Below are 25,552 nucleotides of genomic sequence, written 5' to 3'. Positions count from 1 at the left end.
TGAAGGTGCGACGGACTGAATGTGTCCTTCCCAAATTCATAGGTTGAAACCTAATCCCCAAAATGCTGGTGTTTGGAGGTGAGGCCTTGGAGGGGATTAGGTCATGAGGGAAGAGCCTTCATGAATGAGATTAGTGCCCTTATAGAAGAGACCCCAGAGAGCTCCCTTGCCCCCTTCTGCCATGTGAGGAGACAGAGGGAAGATGGCCATCTATGATCTGGTGGGTCCTCACCAGACACAGAATCTGCCAGTGCTTTGATCTTGAACTTCCCAGCCACCAGAACTGTGCCAAATAAATTTCTGTTGTTTATAAGCACCCAGTCTATGGTACTTTTGTTATTACAGTCCAAAGGAACTAAGACAGACGGTATTTAACCAGTTTTTCTTCTTCTTCTCCCCAAAGCCCCCCTGTACATTATTGTATATTCTAATTGTAGGTCCATCTGATTGTGCTATGTGGGAGCCACCTCAGCATGGCCTGATGAGCGGTGCCATGTCCACGCCCAGGATCCAAACCTGTGAACCCCTGGGCTGTTGAAGCAGAGCGCACAATCTTAACCACTCAGCCATGGGGCCGCCCTTAACTGGTTTTGATATGAATTTCCCTAATGGCTAATGATGTTGAATATCTTTTCATGTGCTTATTGGTCATATATTCTTTGGAGAAATGTCTATTCTAATCCTTTTCCCTTTAAAAAATTGGGGTATTTGTCCTTTTATTATTAAGTTGTAAGATTTAAAAAATATATTCTAGATACAAATCCCTTATTAGATCTATGATTCGCAAATATTTCTCCCATCCTGTATATTGTCTTTTCACTTTCTTGATGATGTCCTATAAATCACAGAAGTTGTAATTTTAATGAAATCTAATATCTATTTTTTCTTTGTTGCTTGTACTTTTGCTGTCAGATCTGAGAAACCATTGCCTAGTCCAATTTCATTAAGATTATCCCTATGATTTCTTCTGAGTTTTATAGTTTTAGCATTTACTTTTAGGGTTTTGATCCATTTTGAGTTAACTTTCATATATGGTGTGAGATAGGGTCCAACTTCATTCTTCTGAATGTGGATATCCAGTTATCCCAGTATCATTTTTTGAAAACATTTTTTTTCCCATTGAATTGTTTTGCCACTCTTGTCAAAAGCCAAGTAACTATCAATGTGAGGATTTATTTCTGGACTCTTAATTCAATTTCATTGATCAATATACTATAGATGTCATTCATCTTCATGTCAGAACCACATAGCCTTGACTACTTTTGCTTTGTAGTAAGTTTTGAAACTGGGAAATGTGAGTCCTCTGATTTTGTTCTCTTTCAAGTTTGTTTTGGCTATAATGGGTCTTTTGAATTTCCACATGAATTTCAGGATGAGTTTGTCAATTTCTGTAAAGAAGCCAGCTGGAATTTTTAGAGGAATTGCCTTGAACTTGTGGATCAATTCAGGGGGTATTGCCATCTTAACAATATTAAATCTTCTGATCCATGAATACATTATGCCTCTCCATTTATTTAGATCTCTTTGTTTCTGTCTAAAGTGTTTTACAGCTTTCAGTGTACAAGTCTAGAACTTATTTTGTTAAATTTATTCCTAAGAATTTTATTCTTTTTGATGCTACTTCAAATGGAATTGTTTCCATAATTTCATTTCAGATTGTTCATTGCAAGTGTATAGAAATATAATTGATTTTTATACATTGATTTTGTGCCCTGCACCCTTGCTGCACTCATTTATTACCTTTAATAGTTTTTTACTGGGTTCCTTACGATTTTCTATAAACAAATCATATCATCTGTGAATAGAGAGAGTTTTACTTCTTCCTTTCCAATAGGGATGACTTTCATTTCATTTTCTCACCTAATTGCCCTGGGTAGAACTTCCACTACAGGGTTGAATAGAAGTAGCAAGAGTGGGGCCAACCTGGTGGCGCAGTGGTTAAGTTTGCACATTCCGCTTCGGCGGCCTGGGGTTTGCTGGTTTGGGTCCTGGGTGCAGATGTGGCACTGCTTGGCAAGCCATACTGTGGCAGGCGTCCCACATATAAAGTAGAGGAAGATGGGCACGGATGTTAGCTCAGGGCCAGTCTTCCTCGGCAAAAAGAGGAGGATTGGTGGCAGATTTTAGCTCAGGGCTAATGTTCCTCAAAAAAAAAAAAGGAAGTAGCAAGAGTGGCCATTCTTGTCTTGTTCCTGATCTTAGAAGGAAAATATTCAGTCTTTCACTAATAAATATGATGTTAGCTGTGGGTTTTTCATAGATGCCCTTTATTAGATTGAGGAAATTCTCTTATATTCCTATAGGATGTGCTGAGTGTTTTTAACAGGAAGGGGTATTGAATTCCGTCAAATGCTTTTTCTTCATCTATTGAGATGACTGTAAGCGAGTTTCGTCTTGTATTCTATTTGTATAGTGTATTACATCAATTGATTTACAGATGTTAAACCAATCTTGCATTCCTGTGATAAATCCTATTTAGCTATGATAAATCCTTTTTGTATATCGTTGGATTCAGTTTGCCAGTATTTTGTTGAGAATATTTACTTCTATATTCATATTGGTCTGCAGCTTTCTTGTGATGTCTTTATCTGCTTTCGGTAATGCCGGCCACACAGAATAAGCTGAGAAGTGTTATCTCCTCTTGTATTTATGGGAAGAGTGTGTTAGGATAGGAATTCATTCTTTAAATATTTGGTAGCGTAACACAAAGATGCTAGATAATTCCCACATGCTTGTAGAACACTATGGATTTAATGATATGTGGACATTTGTGGACACCTCGAGGTCAGGGCGGTTCTAGGGAGATCCATGAGAAACTGGAGCCATGGTTCCTTGCATGGGTCCAGGTACTGAGATGTGTGCCACTGGCCCTTGCACCACAGATGCGCAGGTGTTGGTGAGTCTATAAATTGTCTTGGCAGAAAAGGAAGTATTGATCCAGAGCAAGTATTGTTAAAGCATAAGATTTTTCTGAGGTTTTAGCCCCACATGGTAAAGTCTGTGACAGTATTTCTAATGACTTCCCAGGAGAATAACTGACAACTCAGCAATCAGGGATTATTGCGTTGCCAAAGGAATGACACTCTTAATTAGTTACCGTCTGGGGGGTAGAGAAGGTACCAAGGGTGTGTGTGTTTGAAGAGTGTATCTATCTGATTGAACATAATTACATGATGACATCTGAACATACTCTACTCTGTTGCTAGTAAAATTATGTGAACAATTTTAACAAGAAATCAAAACAGATGTCTGGGCTGTTTCCTTAGACATCTCACTAGAAGGAAATGGAAAGTAGAAACTACTGCTAATGTAAATACCAAAGAGTACTTTCAGACATCACTTAAAGCAGTGCTATTAAAGGACAATCAAGAAAAAGTGTGTGTTTGCAGATGAAGGCAATTTTCTAGGTGCTCAAATCTCCTTCTCAGCATATGACTCAGGGCACTTGGTGTTGCTTTGGAAATTTATGTTAGTTATAGGGTAGAAAGTTCTGCTGAGAAAACTGAGAGGAGTTTAGTTAGGGTTGAGAGAAGAAGACGAAATGGAAGCCTTGGAAAATGAAGCTCTCTAAGGATACACTTAGAACCTGAATTTCTGGAAGGAGGCAGAACTTAGAGCTAAGAACATGAGATTTCCACACTGCCCTTCTAGGTGACAGAGACACGCATTCACTTAGGCAAGATCAGTATGGGCAAAGTGCTTAGAGTACATTTGTCAGTGCAGTTACGCAAACTCGGATGTGCTCCTATAATTGTTTCCTGCATGGATGTCCTGTTTCCTTCACTAAGTTATAAGCACTTTGAGAGAACTGAGAACTTCCAATTAGACAAAAATCTGTAACATACAGAAACGCTGCCATTAACCAGTATACTTTATTCCAGAAACTTCTTTAGCAGAGGAAGAAAAGACTGTATGAGTTATAGGCATAGTCCCCAGGCAGGCAGAATTTGTGGTGTGGAGAGTGGGACCTAGCGAGGGACTCAGGAGACCAGACTCTGGATTTGGTTCTGCTACGTAACTTGGGGCAACTTCCTTCAATTCTGCAAGCCTAATTTGAACACCAAAGGGATGAACCTAAATTATTTCCCAATCCTAATGATCTTGGGATCTGAGTCCCTGAATGGTGAGCTCTATGAGGGAGGGCATTTTGTCTGTTTTATGCACTATCTCTGATATACTCCAACACTCAACTGTGTCTGCCCCATGGTGGGCATTCAGTAATTGCCGAATGGAATGTATAATATTTTGGAAGGCATTGTCTCCTTCTGTCCAATCAGGTAGGCAATGGTTTTCTGATCCTATGGCTCATGGAGCATGGGGAGAGAAAGAAAGAAGAAGGGGGTAGTCTGCCACCATCCCTGTCTGTTGACTTCAAGGCTAGATACTGCCACATGCCCCTGGATGATCGGGTTTATAAGAGGTGAAAGGATTTATAAGTCCTGGACCTGTGGCATCTCTCTTAGTCTGGGACGGTCTCTTTGCAAGAAACCCAACCTGGACATAGTCCAACTGCCCTCTCATCAGCACCCACTTCCTTTGTCAGCATTGAGCCAAGTGGCATCTTGCTGCTGCCTCTGTGTGCACACAGATTATTACCCAGGGGCATGTGTTAAAATTGCTTTGTTCCTGAGGAGTTTACTAATCAAAGCATCCCTGGGAAGCCTGCTTTACTAGCATTGGCAAATTCTTCTCAGTGAATAAGTGGCTGAAAAAAGCCATTTTATGCTTTCTCTCCTTCCCACATGCCTTTCCACCTTCCTGTTGGTACCATTTTTTCAAAACACAGATGCGTCCACTCTTTGGAACTAGTGAAAGAGTATTTCACCAAGCACAAGAGGTCAGACTGCAATCTTTAGTAAGGAGCATCTTTGTTTTTTTGCTTCATACTCCATTTTAAATGTCAGAAACATACCCTTCCCCTTCAGCATCCAAGGCAGCAGCCAGTTCAGTAAAGAGAAGGCCAGTGAGAAAGTGCTGCTGGCGGTACTCCGGAGTCAGATCGAACATGCTGGCGATCTTCTGGTCCTGGAAACTGGAGCAGGAGCTTGAGTTCTACAGAAATGCAAGGAGCAGTTCTATGAGTATCAAGAACTAGAATTAAAATCATGATGGCTAGTATTTATTGAGCACATGCTACGGCTGGGCTTTGTGAGCACTACCCAGTGAGGCAGGTACCACTGGTATCTCCACATGACAGATGAGGAAACTGAGGTATCGAGTGTTCACTTGGCTTTCCCATTCCCACAGATGGAGGGCTGCCAGTTGGGAAAGATGAAAATAAAGCACTCAGGCTCTGTCATAAATGAATACCGCTCCCTTCCCCACCCCAAATGAAAAGTTGAAGATTACAATCCTAGGCTAACATTTGAATGTAAGGAAACAGGAACTGAATCCAATGGTGTGGCCGTGAGCAGAAATGCCTCCATAACAATCTGCCCCCTTTATCTGAGGCCCCTGTGTACTTAGCTACACTTCTGTGTGTGGCTTATGCACATTCTCTGAATTTTGCTGGCCTGGAACTAGAAGTGGCGTCAGGCAGGGAAGTGTCAGGTTTACTAGCCCTAGGAAATTCCTGTGCTCTTATCTTGGGGGCACACTTTATATTTCCCTAAGAGAATCTACAGTGTCTCTGGAAACCCTTTATGGTTTGGGCAGGCTGGGCCTGGCCCCTGGGTTGCTAACTCTCTGGGGCGTTGGAAGGGAGCTGTGGGAGAGGACGTGGGGCAGAGTTAGCATATTTGGAATTGCCCCTTGTCAGCCAGATCTTCCCCAGTTCACACGAAGACGGTCATGTAGCTCACATCTGGATCATGTCATCTGGCATGAATGGCTAAGATTGTTTTTTAATTAAGAAGACAAGACTTCAGGGGCCGGCCCGGTGGCGCAGCGGTTAAGTTCACACGTTCCGCTTCTCGGCGGCCCGGGGTTCGCTGGTTCGGATCCCGGGTGCGGACATGGCACTGCTTGGCAGCCATGCTGTGGTAGGCGTCCCACGTATAAACTAGAGGAAGATGGGCACGGATGTTAGCTCAGAGCCAGGCTTCCTCAGCAAAAAGAGGAGGACTGGCAGTACTTAGCTGAGGGCTAATCTTCCTCCAGAAGACGGTCATGTAACTCACATCTGGATCATGTCATCTGGCATGAATGGCTAAGATTGTTTTTTAATTAAGAAGACAAGACTTCACCTTTGTGCTAGGATCAAGGAATATGCAACAGAAATAGAACCTAATATTGAGAAATCTTTCCTGCCGCTCTGAGCTACCTGTAAATGTAATGTGACGATACAACAGCATTTCCTTAAAGTTTTTCTAGAGGACACTAGTCCCTTGAGACATCTATGAGGGAAAAAGGTTTCCATAGTCGCATCACTTTAGGAATGACTCCCACTTCCTCCTCACCCCTCGGGCGTTTACAATTTACATTAACAACTTAGAAACTCTTGGATGATGTCCTAAAAAGAAACCTGTTAACACAGGGTTTGCAAACTTATTTAACTTTGGAATCCTGTATTTGGATAATACCTCTTACCATCCTGTAGAATTTGGGGCCCACCGAAACTAGTGAAATATTGTTCCGCAAAAAAAGACTGGCCACGTCAGTCAAAGCCTTGTCTCTAAATATTAATACAAATGTTACTTTTCTTGGCTAGTCAAGACTTGTTAGAAATACACTCTATATAAAACAAACTATTTGATTAATTTATAATGAAATATTTTTAGCGTTTCAAGAGCTAAATTATCTGGAATGTGATTCAAGGTGGACTTGTGCTGAATTCCATTCTATAACAATATCTGCAGAAAGTTCTAGGATAGTTTAACGATATAATGTCCATGTTAAAAACCACTATTAGATCATTTTGGAAGCAATATAAAGAAAACTGCAATTTCATAAATTTTATAGTGCTGGGGTTTAGGAAAAGGGAAGTGAGCAAAGGAGACTGTCAAGCTAAAGTGGAAAGATGACTAATGTCAGACAAAGGAAGATACGTGACTTTTCTACAAATTTCTAAATTTTCATAGTACATATAGATTCCTTGTCCTACTTGGTCTCAGCAGGGACCCTTGAGCCTAGGAAGAAACCAATCACCTAGCTTGAAAATGATTAGTTAGATGGTACAACTTCAGGGAGCATAGGGTGTGTATCTGGATCAGTTGATCTGGTTTAAAGAGCTTGATTTGCCTTCTGATTAAGAAGACCGACCTATATAGGAATAAACGACTAAACTAAGCTAATTAAATGAAATAGCTTGAATAATTCTTCCAGTAGCCGATTACCTGGGAAGATATGGAGGGACAGGGAGATGCTGGAGCAGTATCCGTGCTCATAAAGAAAAGGTTCAGATTGAGGTAATGCTCGTGACTGCAGAGGATTCTCAAGAACTCCAGCCTCATGGAAATGAGCGTTGGAAGGTTGTTGAGCTTGGCTGACAGCTGGAAAGAAAAATGAGAAGAGGAAAGAAACGTTTACTGTAAGGTGAATGGTTTTGAGGTTGACAGACACAAAAATATTCTTTCTCCTCAGATACAGGCAATCAATTTAATAAAAATTAATGGGACAGTGCAATGGATGGCAAACTCTGCATTACACGGAAGCCCAATAAGTTTTCTTCTATTACTGTTCCCTTTAATAATTCTAGACTAACAGCTGTCGAAACGAGGATTCCTGTCCTGACCCTTGTCAAATCTATAGTACCATGGCAAGCCTGTGGTGAAAATAACCTGGAGGTACGTCTCCAGTGTAACATAATATAATTAATTTTACAAAAACCCCACTGTGTCTGAGAAACTAAATGAAAGGAGTTGACCCCACCTGGGGCCACACAAAACTAATGGAATATGACAGGATGACTTTAAGGCCACAAGCGTTCGTTTGTAGTTCTCTAATTAAAGGCCCCATTGGGAAGTTCTCAAACCAGTTGCCTAGATGAAGGCATCAAATTACTTAGGAAAGTATGTAGTCTTTGCAAAAAAGCCCAGGGGTTTGGCCCAGAGTTGGAGGGGAGGAAGTAGAGGAGAAAGAAAGAGAAAGCTGGGAGAGTTTTCAGGAAAAATCTTCCTTAAAACAAACCAACCATGAAATAAGCAATGAGAAGCTAACAAAGGCGACAGATGGGAAGACATTTCTTGCCTCCCTCAGGTAAGCTGACAACCGAAGGACCCAGACTCTAGGGCCTGCGACTCAGAGGCATCTTCTCTTAAGGCAAAGTAAGGAAAGGAGGGTCTTGATGGACGGAGCCTCTCAGTACATCCTCATAAACACTCTCCTGTCCCAGCACAGGAAACTGAGCATCGCGTCCTTGCAAATAGACATGCCTCCTCTTCATGCACTTTAAGAGTAGTTTTATAAACTATATAATTTAAATGAGCACATATTTTCAGCCATTTTAGGAGAAACCATTGTGTTCTGGCATTTTGCCTACAGAATCAATCATAGTTAGACATTTACTTGAAACGAATACCATTACTTATTATGAAAAAAATAAACATAAGATGGCTGTGAAAGAACAGTAACAAGAACCCCCACTTTGGCCAATGTGCATTACTGGCTGATTTTGGACCAATGGGGCCATGAGCAAATTGATTAGAACTTGGTCTTATACCTATCACTGAATAACCACCCACAAAGAGTTGTTGGGTCAAGTCAGCTCTCAGAACTTGAAAGCATAAGATATGTGCACTTGAAAGAAGGCCACACTGTAGGTACCTTTCATAGGTCCCTTGAGACTTCATTAAAGACAGAAATTTCAAAAATAATTTGAGTGATGTTTAGAATAGAGTAAGGTGCACTTTCTGAAACATCCTCTCCAAAGGTCAGGACCCACAGTGGTAGCCTCAGAGGCCCTTCCGAAGCATGGGTGCTAACTTAGTGGCAGATTGAAAGTGACACAGAGCAATTGAAAAACTAGATTTGGCTATTGTTAAGACTAATAAAAGACTAAGATTATTTATACTCATGGTCACAAAGTCTGTAAATGACAGAAAACATGATGGAATGTTTGAATCAGGTTACGTAAAAGGACAAAATCAGAGGACTTTGGAAGATTAGAACTTGTCTCAGGTATGATGTTCATACTGTATCTAGGTAGCTGGGACCAATGACTTAAATCACCACTGACTGGGGTCAGTGATCTTTTTAGGCCTGTGTACTACCAATTGTGCAAAGTAATATCCGTGGATGTCTCTGGCAGACATAGAGCAGAGAATCAGAATGCCAAAGCCTGAGTAAATTAATCCAGCCTTGTCTTTTTGCAGACCAGGAAGCTACTTCCCCAAATGCGGAAGCTCTCCAAAATCAGAGGGGTTTCATGGCATCACTGGAATTAGAACACAGGTCTCTTAGTCTAAGGGTCTCTGGCAGCTGAGAGAGGAAAAGAGGGAGAGAAAGAGGGTAAATTACAAGTACGCTCTAACTTCAAAGAAAGGGAAAGGATTAAAAAGGGAAAGAGACGGAAAGAAAAAAGCGAGGAAAGAACGAGAAAATTAAAACGTGCCTTTGCAGGGCAGATAAATATCTAGTCTGATTGCTTTCTTTGCCTTTTGGTAATGAAAACTCCCCACATGTGAGCAGTGACAAAGATTCTCCCCTTGACCACACTCTAGTCAAGGTCCTCTAGGTTCTTTTTCAAACAGGCCTGCCCTTTGGGCATTCCTCAAGGGCCTGATTTTAGCAAGAATTCTGCTAAATCACTTTAGCCAGAATCCCCACTCTTGATATCTGATCACCCTCAATATCTGACCAAATTTCTTACCCTTGACCCCCTCAGGCGATGGTCAGACAGCATGTCTGCCTTCAGTAAGAATCCTGTTAGGTTGGTTTAGCCAGAATCCAACCCTACCCCTGGTGTTTGTTCTCAGTAATATTTCATCCACTGACCCCTACCCTGCTCCTTGGCTATAAATTCCCTTTTCCTTGTTATATTCAGAGTTGAGCCCAATCTCTCCCTCCTACTGCAAAACCCCATCACAGTAGTCCTTATACCTATCATAATAGTCGTGAATGAAGTCTGGCTTACTGTTTAACAAGTGTCATGAGTAACTTTTTTCTTTAACAGCAGCTAACCCTGGGCCTATAGTGTTGTTCTAGCATCTTCTTTCCATATGCCCAACTTAAAAGTTTGAAAAACAGATTAATTTACAGTTGCAATCCATCCAACAACCTGTAATCCTAAACACCTAAGAGGGATGGCAAAGCGGAATGGCATAGTCCTCTACCGCTCTATTCTGGTGGAATCTGAAAGAGAAGATCCACCAGGGTCAAGATGCCAGGGTGCACAAGATGTTGGTGCTCTGGGACTTCTGAAATTTCCTTAGGATTCTCTTTTATAAGTCAGCTTCCTTATTAGGAGTTTCTTTAGGAAAGCCATGATCTTTTTTGGGGGGCGGGGGGGAGGAGATCGTTTTATTTTACAAATGAGGAAATGGGACCCATAGAAGTTGAATGACTTTTAAGTCACTAAGGGATGAACCACAGAGAGCTAGTTCTGGCAGAACAGAGTGACTAGTCCACTGTACCTTGGAGTTAGGTAGACATGGCTCTTTCCTCCCTGGACAAGTTACATAACGCCTCTAAACCTCAGTTTTTATCATCTGCAAAATGTTGATAATAACACCTCACAAGGACTAAAGGATACAATTTCTATAAAGTGCTTAACACAGTGCCTGATCCATAGGGGAAAACCAGTGGTGGCGACAGTGATGGTGAAGGTGGAGGTGCTGATGATGGAGATGGTGATGGTGGGAGTGGGAGGCGATGACAACGGTGGCAGAAAGTGGTGATGATGGCAACGATAGTGGTACTGGTGGCTAGAGTAGGATATGGAAGAAAAGGAGTAGCAACAATAATAACTGCTACTTATATTGCTATTGTTGGGACAGTTTGAGGGGGACAGTGGACAAAAGAAGAATTCCATTTAAAAGTTTGGGGAGATCACACTGATAAGATGCTCTTGGATTATAAAATATTTGCTTTGTGCTCAGTGAAATTCAGTCTCTTTGACTGATTTTATCAGAGTTCTTTAAAGTCAGAATTTCACAACCACAATTTAATTAATTACCCTAATACGTGAAAAGAGACGTCATACTTTGAATTCTGTACCTGGTCAAAGACTGAATGCTACAGTCATGTAATTTCTTTTAAATGTTAAACTGAAAAAGGCAGATCATATCACTACTAAATTTCAATTCCCATAGATTTACTTGTTGAGCCTTCCATGCTGGGTTGGTAAATGCTCCAGGAACCCATGAAAGGAGTGTGTCTAGGGATGTCCACGACACAAAACCAATGACGTGAGGAAAGGACCACAAAACCCAGAATGTACAAGAGTCAAACTGTCTAACTTGGGAATGAATACGATAGCATCCCATGGCAGGGAGCGCCACATCAGATGAGAAGGAAGCAAGGACACCATGGCTATCAGGGAACACTCACCTGGTTGCAGTAATGTTTGATGAGGTTAAACACAAAGCCACGATCCATGAGTGAGAGAAGGTCATACAAAAAGAAAGCCAGGCTGATGTTGATCTTTTCCGCCTGTTCGTTTTCCTTAAAAACAAACATACAAACAAACACTCAAATGATTTTGTGGTAAGCCCCAGTCATGAACTCCCAGGTCCCTGGTGGGAAAGCTGGGAGAGACAGGTCCTTCTTTTCAGCCAGTGTCCTTCTAAGAGACACTGAGCAAAGCAGGTCACCCTGTAAAATTGTAGCAAATACAATTTAGCCCGTAATTGATGCCAGGAGTGTTAGATTGAATCAAGTAATTCTTTATCTACCGTATATTTAGTTACATTCCTTCCAGTCCTTTTTCCTGTGTGTATATTTATACGTATATAATTGAGCTCGTTCTCCGAGTACAATGTTGGGTCCTAATTTTTTTCATTCAATATTATATTATGAACATTTTCTTACATTTGTAATATTTCTTCAAAACTAGTTTTTAATGGCTGCCTTGTATTTCTTCATCTGGCTCTACCATAATTTATTTGATTCTGGTAATTACTATTTTGGTAAAACCAATTTGAAATGTATTCACTATCTTCAATAAGACAGATTCTTAATTCATAAGGATTATTGCAGAAAACCTAATCAGGATAAAAGAATCTGTTTTTACCTAAGAAATTTTTTTCTCCAATTAGGCAGCGCTCTTAGCCTAAGAGAGGTCAGAGTTAGACACGGCAGAGTGAACTCTTGCATGAATTGAGGCCAGAGTTTTTGTTTTTAATACTTCTCAGTGCTCATATTTATGAGGGGTTTTACAGCACTTCAGAGCAATTGGGATTCATTTTTTCATGATTATGTCTTCTGTTCTCAGAATGATAAATCAATTTTCTCTGACACTATTGAAAATATGATTTGAAAATACATTCTTCCTGTTATGACGTGCACTTTGCAAATTCAGGCCAAGCTGACCAGCCACTGGGGTGGATGGAGACCTGACAGAGAAGCTTCCACAGTATCACTGAGGGGCAAGTCCTTGTGCTCCCAGCATCCTCCACGTGGGCCACTCCTGGATGGTTTATGTAACTGTCTGAATATTCTGGGCTCAGCAACTTCAGTTTTGGCTGTGCTGCTAGCGGTGTGACTTTTGGAAAATTGATCAACCTCACTGTGCCTCATTTTTCATGCCTGCCAAAATGGAGATAACACTGCTGCTCTCTCAAAGTTTGCCAAGAGAAATAACCAAATGGAAACCTTCTTGGTATTATACAAATTCTTAACAATGATAAAGGTTTTAATAATTGCCATGGCTGCCTCAACTTTTATAGTTACCCTCTAAACTTTTCTTATTTTGTTTTTTTACTTTCTCTTTTGAAATAATTTCAAACTTACAGAAAAGATGCAAGAATAGTACAAGAACTCCTGTATGCCCTTTCACCAGATTCTTTAACACTTGGCATTTTACGTTTAGCTTTATCATTCCCTCCATACATACAATTCTTTTCCGGAACCATTTGACAGTAGGTTGCAAATGTTCCCATTTGCACCATAATACTTCAGGGTGTATTTCCTAAGAATAAGAATATTCTCTGTTATATCTACATTGATACAATAATTTAAACTATTGCAATTTCGTACTGCAATTTTTTATGGCAATCTCCCAGCCCTGTCCCAGGGTCCTGTCCAGGAGAATATAAGCATTTAGTTGCCACATATAGTTAGTTACATTTTAATTACTGTTTTAAGATGATGCTCATTTCTCTCTGATTGTGAAAATAACATACGCTCAAGGTAAAAAATTTAGAAAGTAAACAGTAAATGACACGGTTACCTTCTGAGGTTTTACTAAAAGGGCTGCAATCTCCGAGGTGACCACATTAACAATAGTAGTTATGTCATCTTTGAAACGGTCGGAAAAACGAGTCCTCCGAAAATTGTCCCGTTTGTCCATGTTATGTACATACTGGGCCATGCTTTTCACCTACAGAAGGAATGGGAGAAATGTCAACATGGAAATTGGTGACCTGCTTGTCTGCTGTGGAAAGGGGAAAAGGCTGGAAGAAAAGCTCCTTAACAATGGACTTTCTAACACTTGATCTGCGCTGCTGGTTGCCCAACAGGCTCTGGACTAAAACATGCTCCTGACACAGAAATGGTTACCATGGTGGCAGAGCGGGAAGGGTGTCCTCTTTTTGACCCCAAGTCAGGGGGCTTCCTTCTTGCTGCTGACAAAGCCAGGGAGCTTAATTCTTTAGCTACGGTGTCATCAGCCTCCCCTTCTCTCAACAGCCTAGGTCCAGGAAGGCAGACGAGGCTGGGCTCCCACAGCCACCTAGGCATCAGTCATAGCACACAGCACATTCAATGGAAAGGAGCTGTTTATGATACTGTTTCTGATGTGAACAGAAGTCATTTCTGTCCCTGAAACTATAGGAAGGAGAACATGGAGAAATGTTTCTTTCATTCTGAGTTTCAAGCTGACATGGGGAGCACAGTTTTCCCAAAAACAATTCTATAGTAGGCTAGCTGCAAACTTAACCACTATTTGGAACATTGCCTCTAGGAGAAATTATGTTTTGAGTTCTATAAGACTAATAAAATGCATATAAAAACTATACACACATATCCTAAAACTTAATACATACATTGTACATAATGTATATACATATATATATTTTTAAAATAAAAATCTGTCTGCTAATTGGTGATTGCCTGTATGACGACCAGCTCACCAGCTCAATGCCTACCACGACTGTAAATCAAGACTATGCTTATTTTGTGGACTTCCTCCTGAGGCCAGGAGATTTGTGGGTCCACACAGCTTCCTTTGATACAGTCTGAGGTTGCCTCTTTCCCCTGTTGGAAGTTGCTTAGAGTTATCAGGAACGGTCTGATGGGAAACACTGGGAGTTCTGGTGGTTGGGTGCCTACCCTCTAAGGTCATTTTTATGGATGTGTCCAGGCTAATCAGAGAGTCAACGCAAAAAAGAAATGACCCTGGAGGTTGAACTGTCCACATTTGCATGAAGGTGACCTCCTAGGTCAGGGCTGGAAGAATAGGGGACAAAGTTGTATGGGAAAAATGACCCCCACTCCCAAGAACTAGATGGGAGAACTTTCATGCACTAATAGTAGATTTCTAAGAATGCGGCACTGGCGATTTTCATTAGCACTGAGACAAACAGGTAAAAAACAAAGAGAAGGTAAAATAAGAAGAGAAAAACAGACAGACACCCTTTGTGTGTTTTGTGTTTTAAGATAATGCCAGGGCCAGCATGGGGAAGACCTAAGAATATAAAATCCTAAAGCCCAGTATAAGAATCACCATTCCTCTTTGCTGCAGAGTCCTTCTTGGCTCAGGACACACGGACGTGTGTGTACTCCACAGGGTCTCATACACTCGGCGGAAGGACCTGAATGAGGGGTGGGAACTGGATCCCATTTTTGTCTGCCCAAATGTCTCTCTCACTAGACTCCTAACAAAGGAACTAGGAAGACAGGACTTCTTTGTTTTGGGCTACCCCAATCCGGATGTTCTGGGGGTTAACCCACTCCAGCATCAGGTTTTTAGAATTCACTATTGTACTCGCCTCTTGCCTGCTTAGTTTGGCCATCCAACAACCAAATAGATAATTCTCACAATACTGTACTTCCAACTAATGGCCTCTTTCCAGACTGTCAGCAACTTGCCAGCTACTGTGTTCTTCGGATCCCCAGAGAGGAACACCCAACGGAAATACTAGTGCATGTCTGGCCCATTATTTGTAGGATAGGGTAAGGCAGGAAAATATTCTCCCCCGTATTGGCTTTGGTGGCCCATTCAAAGGAGGGTTAGCTCTAAAGAACCACTTGGAGCAGAACTTCACGCTCCAAGTAAACTAGGTCACCCATTTACCTCTAGGTCCTCAAAGTCTGGCTCAGCAGTTTCTAGAAGCACAGGGATTGATTCATTAGCAAGTGTGAAATTCGCCCAAGGATTGTGTTCAACAGCTCTAATGCCAAAGTGATTGTTCATTAGCGCTTGGACATTAACACAGCAGAAGGGTGTTAAACCGCTTAGGTTGTTGGCTAAACCCAAGGAGGCTGTCTTTTCTTTCTCTTCAAGCTTCTTGGTAAAAAACTACTTTGGTTTTAAAATAACTTCCTGGGCATCCATAAGGCAAATGCACAAACAATGTGTGGAGGACCGGGCACCGGTCTGAGTCTGAGATCAGTGTCCTTGTGAAGTTCTGGCTGGGGCTGACAGTTTCTGCTTGCCTCCGCCCGAGCCCCTAGGTCCATTTCTTGCCCTTCTCTGTCTATCCCTGAACCCTGGGAAGCTGAATTCTATGGACTACATCACTCAGGACTCCTTGTCCTTGGGCTTCTGGTTGGAGTTGGCCAATGGGAGGCACCAGCAGGGCTCACTGGGCAGGAGAACAGAGAGGTCCAGGTACTTACCTGCTCCATGGCCCTCATCCCTGCCGCCGCATGGTTCTAGCAGGGACAACGTTTCTCTAAGACTCCAGCTGCTAGGATGTGGGCCCTCTTCTCTGCCTCAGCTGTCTCTCAGCCCCAGTTACACTGCTTGCTATCCTCGCTTCTTTAGAGCTAGGATAGATAAAGGCTTCCAGCAATTGCTGCTCCCAGGGTGCTTCACCAACCCTTATCTGCTCTTATAACCTTGTGTACACCCTGGGCAGAGTCCCTTTGATAAATGCTTTTCAGTTAACCCCTTTAAGTAATGCCAACGCTGTCGTACCAGGACCCTGACCTGCAACCTGCAGAGCCCTGGTAATCAGTGTCTTGTGTGACCTGCATATTGACCAACTCCCTCCATGTGCTCAGATCAGCAGGAGCTTTCTTTCCAACTATCTCATCTATTGACCATAAGAGACTTCCAGTAGTAAGGAGGGCTACTAGTTTTAGCTTTTGCTTTCTCTCCTGGGCCCACCTAGAGCTAGTAAATAAATGCGTACGATCAAAAGCAATCTTCTCCTTTTCCATGGTTCTTAGTTTCCTGCGGTTAGGGGCAGAGAGGCGGTGCTGCTGAAGCCTTTGGTGGGCTTAGAGACTTCTCCTTATGGCCTCCACCCTCCTCCAACCCCATCTGTAAATTGGGGATGATAGAAAACTCCTGCCTTAAATGAGATAATGTTTCAAATGGTGCTGGACGTGTACAGAATAATATGCTCAATACATTTTAGATGTTATAATTTCTCCTTCAGAGATGTCAGCTGTTATTGGGATTATATGAAGGACAGAGTCATCATTACGCCTGCAGAGAATGCAAACCTGTCTTCAAAGGAGAGCTCTAGGATGCCACGTGGAGCCACTCAGGCCTAGCCATGCTGAGTTTGTTCTGATTGGGAATGGAATAATCATTGTAGCACTGCATTAAAGTCAACTTTGGAATACAAAGGTTTTGCATGTTGTTAGTATGTTAGGCTAAGAAAATGTTTTGTAACTTTGAGCTTCCAAGGAGAGGCAAAGAGGAAAAGAGCCTGGATTTACAAGCTGTGGAATTCAGGCTCTGCTCCTCAGGGCTGAGAGCGGGGCAAACCCCTACTGAGCAATGGGGATAACTCCTCAGGGGGGTTATCTCACAGGGTTTACTGCGGTTTCAGAGATGCGGTCCTTAGAGCTGCTACTGGAACCTTCAGGGAGCAGTCTGAGAACCACCACCCTAGGAGCTCGGTTCTCCAGTCTAACAACTGTAGTATTTATAATATATAACTATTAAATAAGACCTAAAAGTGCTTAGGTGAAGAGAACGTGTATATGTGTGTGAGTAAATGATATAAAACATCTTTGAATCAGGAGACTGCTTTCCTTTGGGACTTTCTTCTATGAGATTCTACAATATCAATTTGAGTTTTTGCTTCTTGTCTTTTTTTTTTAATTGCAAATTTGACAGATGAATTCAGTTTCGAATTCTTTGTCTGAATTATCTATAGATGGATTATATCCCAAGGGAATCTTCCCTATGGAGAAACTTGATGGTGGGTGGGATGGGTGGGTAGAAGCAGGATGTACAGGGCTTGAAGTGTTGGTTTTGATACTTCTCATGCCTCCAGAGTTTTATTGCCAGTCCACTTCCTGCCAGAGCACAGAGCTCATGTCTTACTGCCAATGTGGTTGCCCCAAAACTTGTGAGCTGCAGCCTCTCATCTTAATCAGCTTGGCTTTTAGAATGCAGAGCCCTGGTGCTGGCTGGGTACAAATCTGGAAGGATCCCTAGCTCTGTTTAAGTCTCATAGAGCAGAGGTGGTGTGGACCAGTGGATCTTCAGTGAGCTTAGAAGTCACCCAGGAAGACAGGTAAACGCACACTGCTGGTTCCGACCCTCTTCATTGCACTCAGTTCTAGGGAGGGTCCCAAGAATCTGCTTTATTTTTACTAAGCACCTCCAGGTGATTCTGGTGGGGATTTGGGACTGTGCTTCGAAAAGACACCTCTCCTGCAAAATCTTTCTCAAGCTAGGGCTCGGAACTTGGTGAAACTCTAAAGGACTGAATCCTGGATGTATTTCTATGGCACTGGCCTGGCTTCTTTTTAACCTCATTGCTCATCACTTCCCATTTCCTCCTCAGTATGTGTTTTATTTTTGTGTCCTTTGATTCCCTGTTCTCTATGTCCTATCGTTCACTATTGGTCCCTTTTTATTGGTTTGAACTCACATAGATAAACCAGAGCCCAGGGGGAGATCCTACCACCTCTCTTTCTTAAAAAAAAAGAAAAAAAAATTATTCCCTTAATGTCACAGAGGAAAATACTCAGTAAATATAAAGCTAACTCTATTACTAAATCTCAATTTGCTCCTTATTCTCTGGATTGTTTGCGCATTTTTACGTAGTTGGTGTCTATGTTTTTATACCTTTTTTCACTTAAAATCATATCACAATGCATCTCCATTTATCAATGGCGACAAAATGCTTACTCTAGTGGCTTTATGGTAAAATCCTTTCACTTCTAATAATAATTAAACAAAAAATAGGTATTATTCTCTTTATTTTAAAATTAAGGAATACGGCTGTACCTTTTGATTTTCTGCTAGAGAATGGATGGAAGTTGTAGGTAAACAGATTTAAGAGTTTCACTTTTTTGCCCCCCAACAAATATTAGTTGGTGCTTGTATTGATGCCAAGCTGTGTTCTGGGCTAGCGATAGGATAGTGAAGATGACAGACCCATATACTAGAAATCTAATAGGCAAGACAGAACAACATTTATAAATTGTGATAAGTGCTAGGAAGGAAATAAATAGGGTGTTTAAAAGGAGAATAGAGTGGAAGACATATTACAGTATAAGGTGGTCAGAAAAGGCCTCTCGGAGGTGGTGACATTAAAGTTGAAACCTAAAGAACCCAAAAAGTACATGCATGGGGGGATGAAAGGTGGGGAACTGGGGAGAGACTCTGAAAAAGGCTTTGAGGCTGAAAAGGCCTTGGCGTTGTCAAAGACCCAAAATGGGAACAATGAGGCTGAATGAGGGGGGAATATGGCCTGAGATGAGGTTAGAGATGGAGGCAAACTGAATGGTACAAGGGCTTTTTAGGCCACGATAAAAATTTGTGCTTTATTTCCAGTACCCTGAAAGTCACTGAAGGGTTTTAAAGAAGGAAGTGACATTATCTGTTTACTATGATGCAGGATGGACGGACTGAGGGCAAAAATGAATGCAGGTGGGCGAAAGAGGACATTATTATGAGAGGCAGGCAAAAGATGATGGTGGCTTGGCCAGGTGGGGAGCAGTGAAAATGGTGAGAAGCAACAGGCTGGACGTAGATTTTCAAGACAGAATCAACAAGATTTGGCGGAAGATGGATGGAGGGGTGAGGGAGAGTTGGATTCCAAGGAATGATCCCAGGTTTTCAGCAGGAGCAACTCAGTGGATAAAATGTCAACTCCTGATATGGGACACTTCACTGCCTTTCTGCAATGTGCTTTTCATGCCCTATTGAGCATAGATAGAAACATGCAAGAATCTTACCAGAAGCTCAAAGAAGAACCAGGCGTACTTGAAGACTGTTTCTCTCACCATCCCGGTGCTGACGACCATCTGCAGGGCAAGCTCCTCGTGGAAATGCTACATAACAACCACAAAAACCAGACTATGATGCCAAATGCTTTATACACCAAAACCTCTTTCCTTTTTTACCAACCGTAATAGCTTGTTAGTTACTGATGCATGTGTCCCAGATGTCCTAGACCACAAGTGGACGGTCAATGCTGAAATACTTGAGACCGGAGGGCATTTTAGGCAGGTAGGGGAAGGCTGGTGGTATCACCAGATTTGAAGGACGGCCTAGGATGGGAGTGAAGCTGATTCTGGGGTAGCAGTCAGACCTGGGACCATCTGCAGTATCAGATCATGCTGCAAATGCTCTGTGTGACCTGTGCAGGCCATTCCTCTCTTTCCCCTTAGTTTTCTCATCCATAAACTCAGCTGTTTGGTAGCAGTGGTTCTTGAACTTGAATGCGTATCAGAATCCCTTGGAGGGCTCGTGAAGACAACAGACTTCTGGCCCCACCCCCAGAGTTCTGGATTCAGATTGAGTAAGTCTGGGGCAGGGCCTGAGAATTTGCATTTTTAACAAGTTCCCAGGTGATGCTGACATTTCTGGTCTGGGGACCACGATTAGAGAATCGCTATCTAGATGGTATCTAAATGCCCTTCAACACTGGATGATTCTTGTTTTTATATCCATGATGGTTTTGTAGGAAATGTGATGAGTTGGGGTTATGAGTAGATCACCTGCATTAAAAGTCACGGTGGTAGCAGCCTGAACTCACAGCTTCTAAATTCTTAGGTCCCAGGGTCAGATGCCTGAAAGTCCCTCAGCTCCACTTTATGTCACTTCCCTTCAAGTCATCTGACTGCCTGACAGCAAATGTGGCAGATGGTGACTTCTGCACCTTTCTTATCTTTCCCATTCCCTAATGTATATGGCTACCTGTTAATGCTCCTGACAACAGTGTTGATTGGCAAGTTCAAGACTAAAGGTAGGGCATCCAACTCATCTCAGTTTGCCTGGACTACCTGGTCTTAAAATGGAAAATCCTGCCTTCCAGGGACCCCCACAGTCCTGGGCAAACTGGGATGGGTGGTCACCCTAACTAACGGCAAAAATCATGTCTGGGCATTTTCTGTGGATTTCATTTATCTAATGACCACAAAATCTAGAATAAATACAGATGAACTAACTTTTTATTGTTGTGTGGGTAAGAAAGCTGAAACTACTTGAACATCCTATGGTGATATTCTAGAGTACTGGCTTATGTGGCAGTTAAGTTTTAAACTCAACATCTAAAGCAAAAATTGATTATAGCAAAGATTGCCATTGACAAACCTTTAAATTACCCACAATGGACAGTATGCAGGCAACCCAATTTACTAATTCTCGTGAACTTTAAAATTTGAGTTGCTCAGCTGAACTAAAAGGGACAAATGGAAAATCTACGTGCAGATGTCTGGATATTCTAACTATTCACATCCACAGACAGTCAGTGGTGAGGAATGGAGCAGGCCATAGTGTTTCAGCTCGTCAGAGGGTTCCACTTCATTCTGCCAGGTGAGTCAAACTTCTCTAATCTTAATACACGTTAACACACGTGTCTGTGGTTGTGAGACACACGTGAAGCTCGCCTATCTGGGAGAGGCATGAGGCTGAGTGTAAGCTGGCAGGTGGTCTCAGTGTACACAAGATGTAACTCAGCTACAGCCGGATCTTCCCATTGTAGGAAAGACACGCTCCACCAGCTTCAAAGGTAACCTCTGGAAAATAGGTCAGTTTGACTGCCAGAGTCTTATGGCAAGAAGAGATTAGAGGGGGATAAGCTGCTTCTTAAAGTAATTTATGCTGCTTACTGGGCAACATTATGACAAGAACACCTTGCTCCAGAGGTTATAGAAAATAGCTAAGCAGTTAAACCTTGTCTGTGGGGCTAGTGAGGAAACACTGGCTAAACTTCCCTCTGAAATGAAATGATTCTCTTCGGGTCGTAGAAATGACCAGAAACATAGTCAAAACAAAGCAACTGCAGAACCAAACACGACTGTGCCCGGAAGAAATCAGGCCCTGCCTCAAAGGAAGTCAGGCTGGAGGCAAATCATGGTTTGTAAGAAGGAAAATGGCGCTTGTAATCAGTCACTGCAAAGCCCCATGCTAAGTTTTAGAGTAAGTGAAAAATTTATTTTCAGCACCTAGTCATATGTTCTTTCATTTCTCCTTTACAAACAACTCCTGGTACCTCTCCCCAGACATACGGTGCCCGGATTGCTGCAGAGTCTGGAGCGCGCGTTTGGCAGGGCCTTCTCCTACTGATCCTGCCCTCACCTAGTTCAAAGTGAGCTGGGCTGCGCTCTTTCCCTTCTTGTCTTTTTAACAAACATTTCCCTTTGGTGTCAGCTGTTGCAAATGGCTTCTTCTGTTATTCTTCCAATCAGCATATTTACATTTTAATAGGGGTCTTGAAAGACATTCAAGACCTTAACTAAAGTAGTTACTAAAATGGTGCAACACTTGGGTGCCTGGCAGAGGAGAAAACTGTGACAGACAGCTCTTTCCCCCTCACCTCACAGACCACACAGGCTGTGATTACAATTGGAGAATTGTAAACAAGAAGCTCATACAGAGGTTGTCAAAGCCTGGTCCCGGGACCAGCATCAGCTGGGAACATGTTAGAAATGCAAATTCTTGAGCTCCACTGCAGATCTATTGAGTCAGAAACTCTGGGGATGGGGTCCAGCAGTCAGTTTTAACAAGCCACCCAGGTACTTCTGCATGGTAAGGTTGGAGAACCACTGATAAATAGGTAATCAGGTGGTCAAAACATGGAGGATCATGGACAGGCTGCAAATATGTGTGTGCGTGTTTGTGTATGTGTGTGTTAGGAGGACTGGAACAAGGTAGGAGAGCACTTTGATGGTGTCTTTTTCCAATCATTGTGAGAGGGCATGGGGCAAATTATCCTAACACTGCTCTGCTCAGTACCTTTTTGCTGGCTGGCCTTGGGGCTGTGGTTGAGCTTGGAACATCGTTATTGCCAGAGCAATAGTAAGACATCCGGTTGCAGTTGCGATCAGTAACCTGAAATAGACAAACCATGACTCAGCAGTCCACTGACAGTGGCCCACTGGAGTGACGAGCCAGCAGCCTGGAAATCACACCCTCAGAATTCATTTTTAATATATATCTTTTTTTTTTCTGGTTACAAAGATAAAACAATTGCTACGAATAAATATAAAAGCAAAGAAAGTCAAGTTACACCTAATTCCACCTGCTCCTGAGAGAATCACTGTTAACATTTTGGTGTGTAGTAACCTAGAATTAAAACCTAGTGAAGTACCAGGAGATGCTGAATAGTTCCTTCAATATTCTAAGCATCTCTGACTTATTGGGAGAGCAGGAAAAAATGTGTGGGAACAGTGCCTCTCTGTGGGTTAGTATGGTACTGTGCCCAGTCTCAACGCTGTAATTAATAGATTGCCAAAAACCATTTCTGAAAGGAAGGATTATACTCTGTTCTTTTAGTTGGACAAAATTTTTTCCCCTTGCTACAAAATAACTGGAAAATTCTTAACACAGTCCACACAGAAATTCAATGTTTTGTCTTATTAAAGGAAACTGTAACGATCCAGGATGTCAGTGATAAGTGCAGACCACTTCTCCTCTGGGCCACCAGAAAATGATATTGCTGAAAGGGACCTTAGATGTGAAGTTGAACCATGGTGTGCTGGCAAGTGTTTAACAACCAGCTCTTGGCAGGGAGGGGCTCATGTGTAGCATTGGTCAATTTCTGTGCTGTAAATGTTTCCATCACGGCTGATTTCAAGTTAACAGGATATGACTGAACACAGCGTTGGGACGAGATGTGCAGTAGCAAACCATCATATAGTATTTCCACCATACAGATGCAAATAGACATAAATAACCTCAAGAACATAGATAATAGTAAAATGTAAAATAATTAGGAAAGGATGAGGTTTGAGTACTATCCTTTTAAAGTGGAATAATTTTAGATTTACAGACAAGTTGCAAAGGTGGTACAGAGTTCTTATATACCCTTCACCCAGTTCCCCTTAATGTTGATATCTCACATTACCGTACATTTGTCAAAACTGAGAAATTAACATTGGCACATTACCATTAACTAAACCACTGAGTATGTGGATTTCGCCAGTGTTTTCACTAATGTCCTGTTTCTCTTCCAAGATACAAGCCAGGATACCACATTGCATTTAGATTACCTTTGTCTTTAATATAACTTATTTGTTAGTTTATATAATTTAATTTTTTAAAATGTCTACGTTTAACGACTAATTCAAAAAATTCCTGAAAATTTAATAATCAGCTTTCAGAAACTGGTACAAGCCAGCTCCAGCACATCCCTGGGTTGATTCTGTAAGTTGAAAAGGTTAGAATATCAACAATTTCATATGTGCAACTGATAAATCCTCAGAATCTCTTGGAGTGGATCCAGAGATGATGCTTAAGTTCATCCAATGTCCAGAACCTCTGCAGAGGTGAGGGCAATGAGGCCCAGGGCAGGAACTGACTTGCCCATGACCACACGGCTGGGTGGGTTCAGAGCCGAGACCCAACCCTGGTCTCCAGATTCCTTTTGTCACAACATACTATCTCAAGTGGGTGGACTTTATAAGGGAAACTATGTCAAAACTAGAGAGTTTGATTTACCTTAATCAGAGGAAATATTACTCTAAAAGATTAGCCACCCTGAGGCCACAGATAAGTGGAAAGAAAATTCAGACTAAGAATTCATGGGAGCTCTGTGAAAAAAACCCGCTGAATCATATACTTGAAAAGGGCGAATTTTATGGTATGTGAATTATATCATAATTTAGTTTTTTTTTTAAAGATTGGCACCTGAACTAACATCTGTTGCCAATCTTTTTTTTTTCCTTCTTCTTCTCCCCAAAGCCCCCCCAATACATAGTTGTATATTGCAGTTGTGAGTGCCTCTGGTTGTGCTATGTGGGATGCCACCACAACACGGCCTGATGAGTGGTGCCATGTTCACGCCCAGGATCCGAACCAGCAAAATCCTGGGCTGCTGAAGCAGAGCGTGTGAGCTTAACCACTTGGCCATGGGACTGGCCCCTAAAAGTTTTTTTTTAATGAGACATATCCAACAAAATACCTGACCAGTACTCCTCAAAACTGTCAAGGTCATCAAAAACAAGGAAAGTCTAAGAAATTGTCACAGCCAAGAGGCATCTACAGAGATATGACTATAAAATATAATGCGGTATCCTGGATGGCCTCCTGGAACAGAAAAAGGACATTAGGGGAAAAAAATCTGAATAAAACATAAACTGATAGTTAATAATAATAACATATCAATGTTGGTTCATTAATTGTGACAAATGTATCCTTCTACTGTAAAATGTTAATAACAGGGAAACTGGCTACGGAGTATACAAAAACTTTCTGTACTACATTCACAATAATTTTATAAATCTGAAACTGTTATAAAATAAAAAGTTTATCAAGAAAAAGCAAAGAATTCATGGAAGGAAAAACAATCTAGGGCAAGTCACCAACTCCCTTAGGATCTCAGTTTTTATTTATTTATAAAATCTGGCTTTGCTCTTTGGGATTATTATATGGGAAAATCAGTCTATGAATGTTAATGAATGTAAAAGGCAGATATTAAAAAACAAAACAGGAAGCTGGTCCGGTGGCACAGCGGTTAGATGCACACATTCTGCTTTGGTGGCCCGGGGTTCTCTGGTTTGGATCCTGGGTGCAGACATGGCACCGCTTGGCAAGCCATGCTGTGGTAGGCGTCCCACATATAAAGTAGAGGAAGATGGGCACGGACGTTAGCTCAGGGCCAGTCTTCCTCAGTAAAAAGAGGAGGACTGGCAGCATATGTTAGCTTAGGACTAATCTTCCTCAAAAAAAAAAAAAACCCAACATAATAAAAAACAACCTTTCTAGGCACTAAAAGAAGTTAAAGCTAAATTTTTTTCCGTGAAAATAAAATTCATGGTATCACTGACTCCATGCAGTAAAACCAGCTTTGCCGGAAAAACTTCCCACCAGCGTTAACTAACTGAACAGATCCTGCCTCTGCATCTTTCAGAATGGTCTCAATCACTTCCAAAGGAA

At 41.9% G+C, this 25,552-nt stretch overlaps 1 protein-coding gene across 3 annotated transcripts in view; it reads right to left on the bottom strand.

Moving 5' to 3' along the window:
• The window catches only part of DOCK8 (dedicator of cytokinesis 8), a 207,170-nt gene that overhangs the window by 47,259 nt on the left and 134,359 nt on the right, over positions 1-25,552 (bottom strand). For all 3 annotated transcript variants that reach the window (NM_001309171.2, XM_070248073.1, XM_001490222.7), the window contains 6 exons: positions 22,412-22,507; positions 19,408-19,503; positions 13,268-13,417; positions 11,428-11,541; positions 7,275-7,430; positions 4,913-5,052 (listed from right to left, as the gene is read on the bottom strand). In NM_001309171.2, the coding sequence (NP_001296100.1) occupies positions 4,913-5,052; positions 7,275-7,430; positions 11,428-11,541; positions 13,268-13,417; positions 19,408-19,503; positions 22,412-22,507 (752 nt within the window). The remainder of the gene's footprint in view (positions 1-4,912; positions 5,053-7,274; positions 7,431-11,427; positions 11,542-13,267; positions 13,418-19,407; positions 19,504-22,411; positions 22,508-25,552) is intronic.

The sequence above is a fragment of the Equus caballus genome, chromosome 23, assembly GCF_041296265.1.
Source record: "Equus caballus isolate H_3958 breed thoroughbred chromosome 23, TB-T2T, whole genome shotgun sequence".
Lineage (NCBI taxonomy): Eukaryota > Metazoa > Chordata > Mammalia > Perissodactyla > Equidae > Equus > Equus caballus.
The sequence above is the reverse complement of the archived record's forward strand: the minus strand, read 5'-3'. Positions and strand labels throughout refer to the sequence as shown.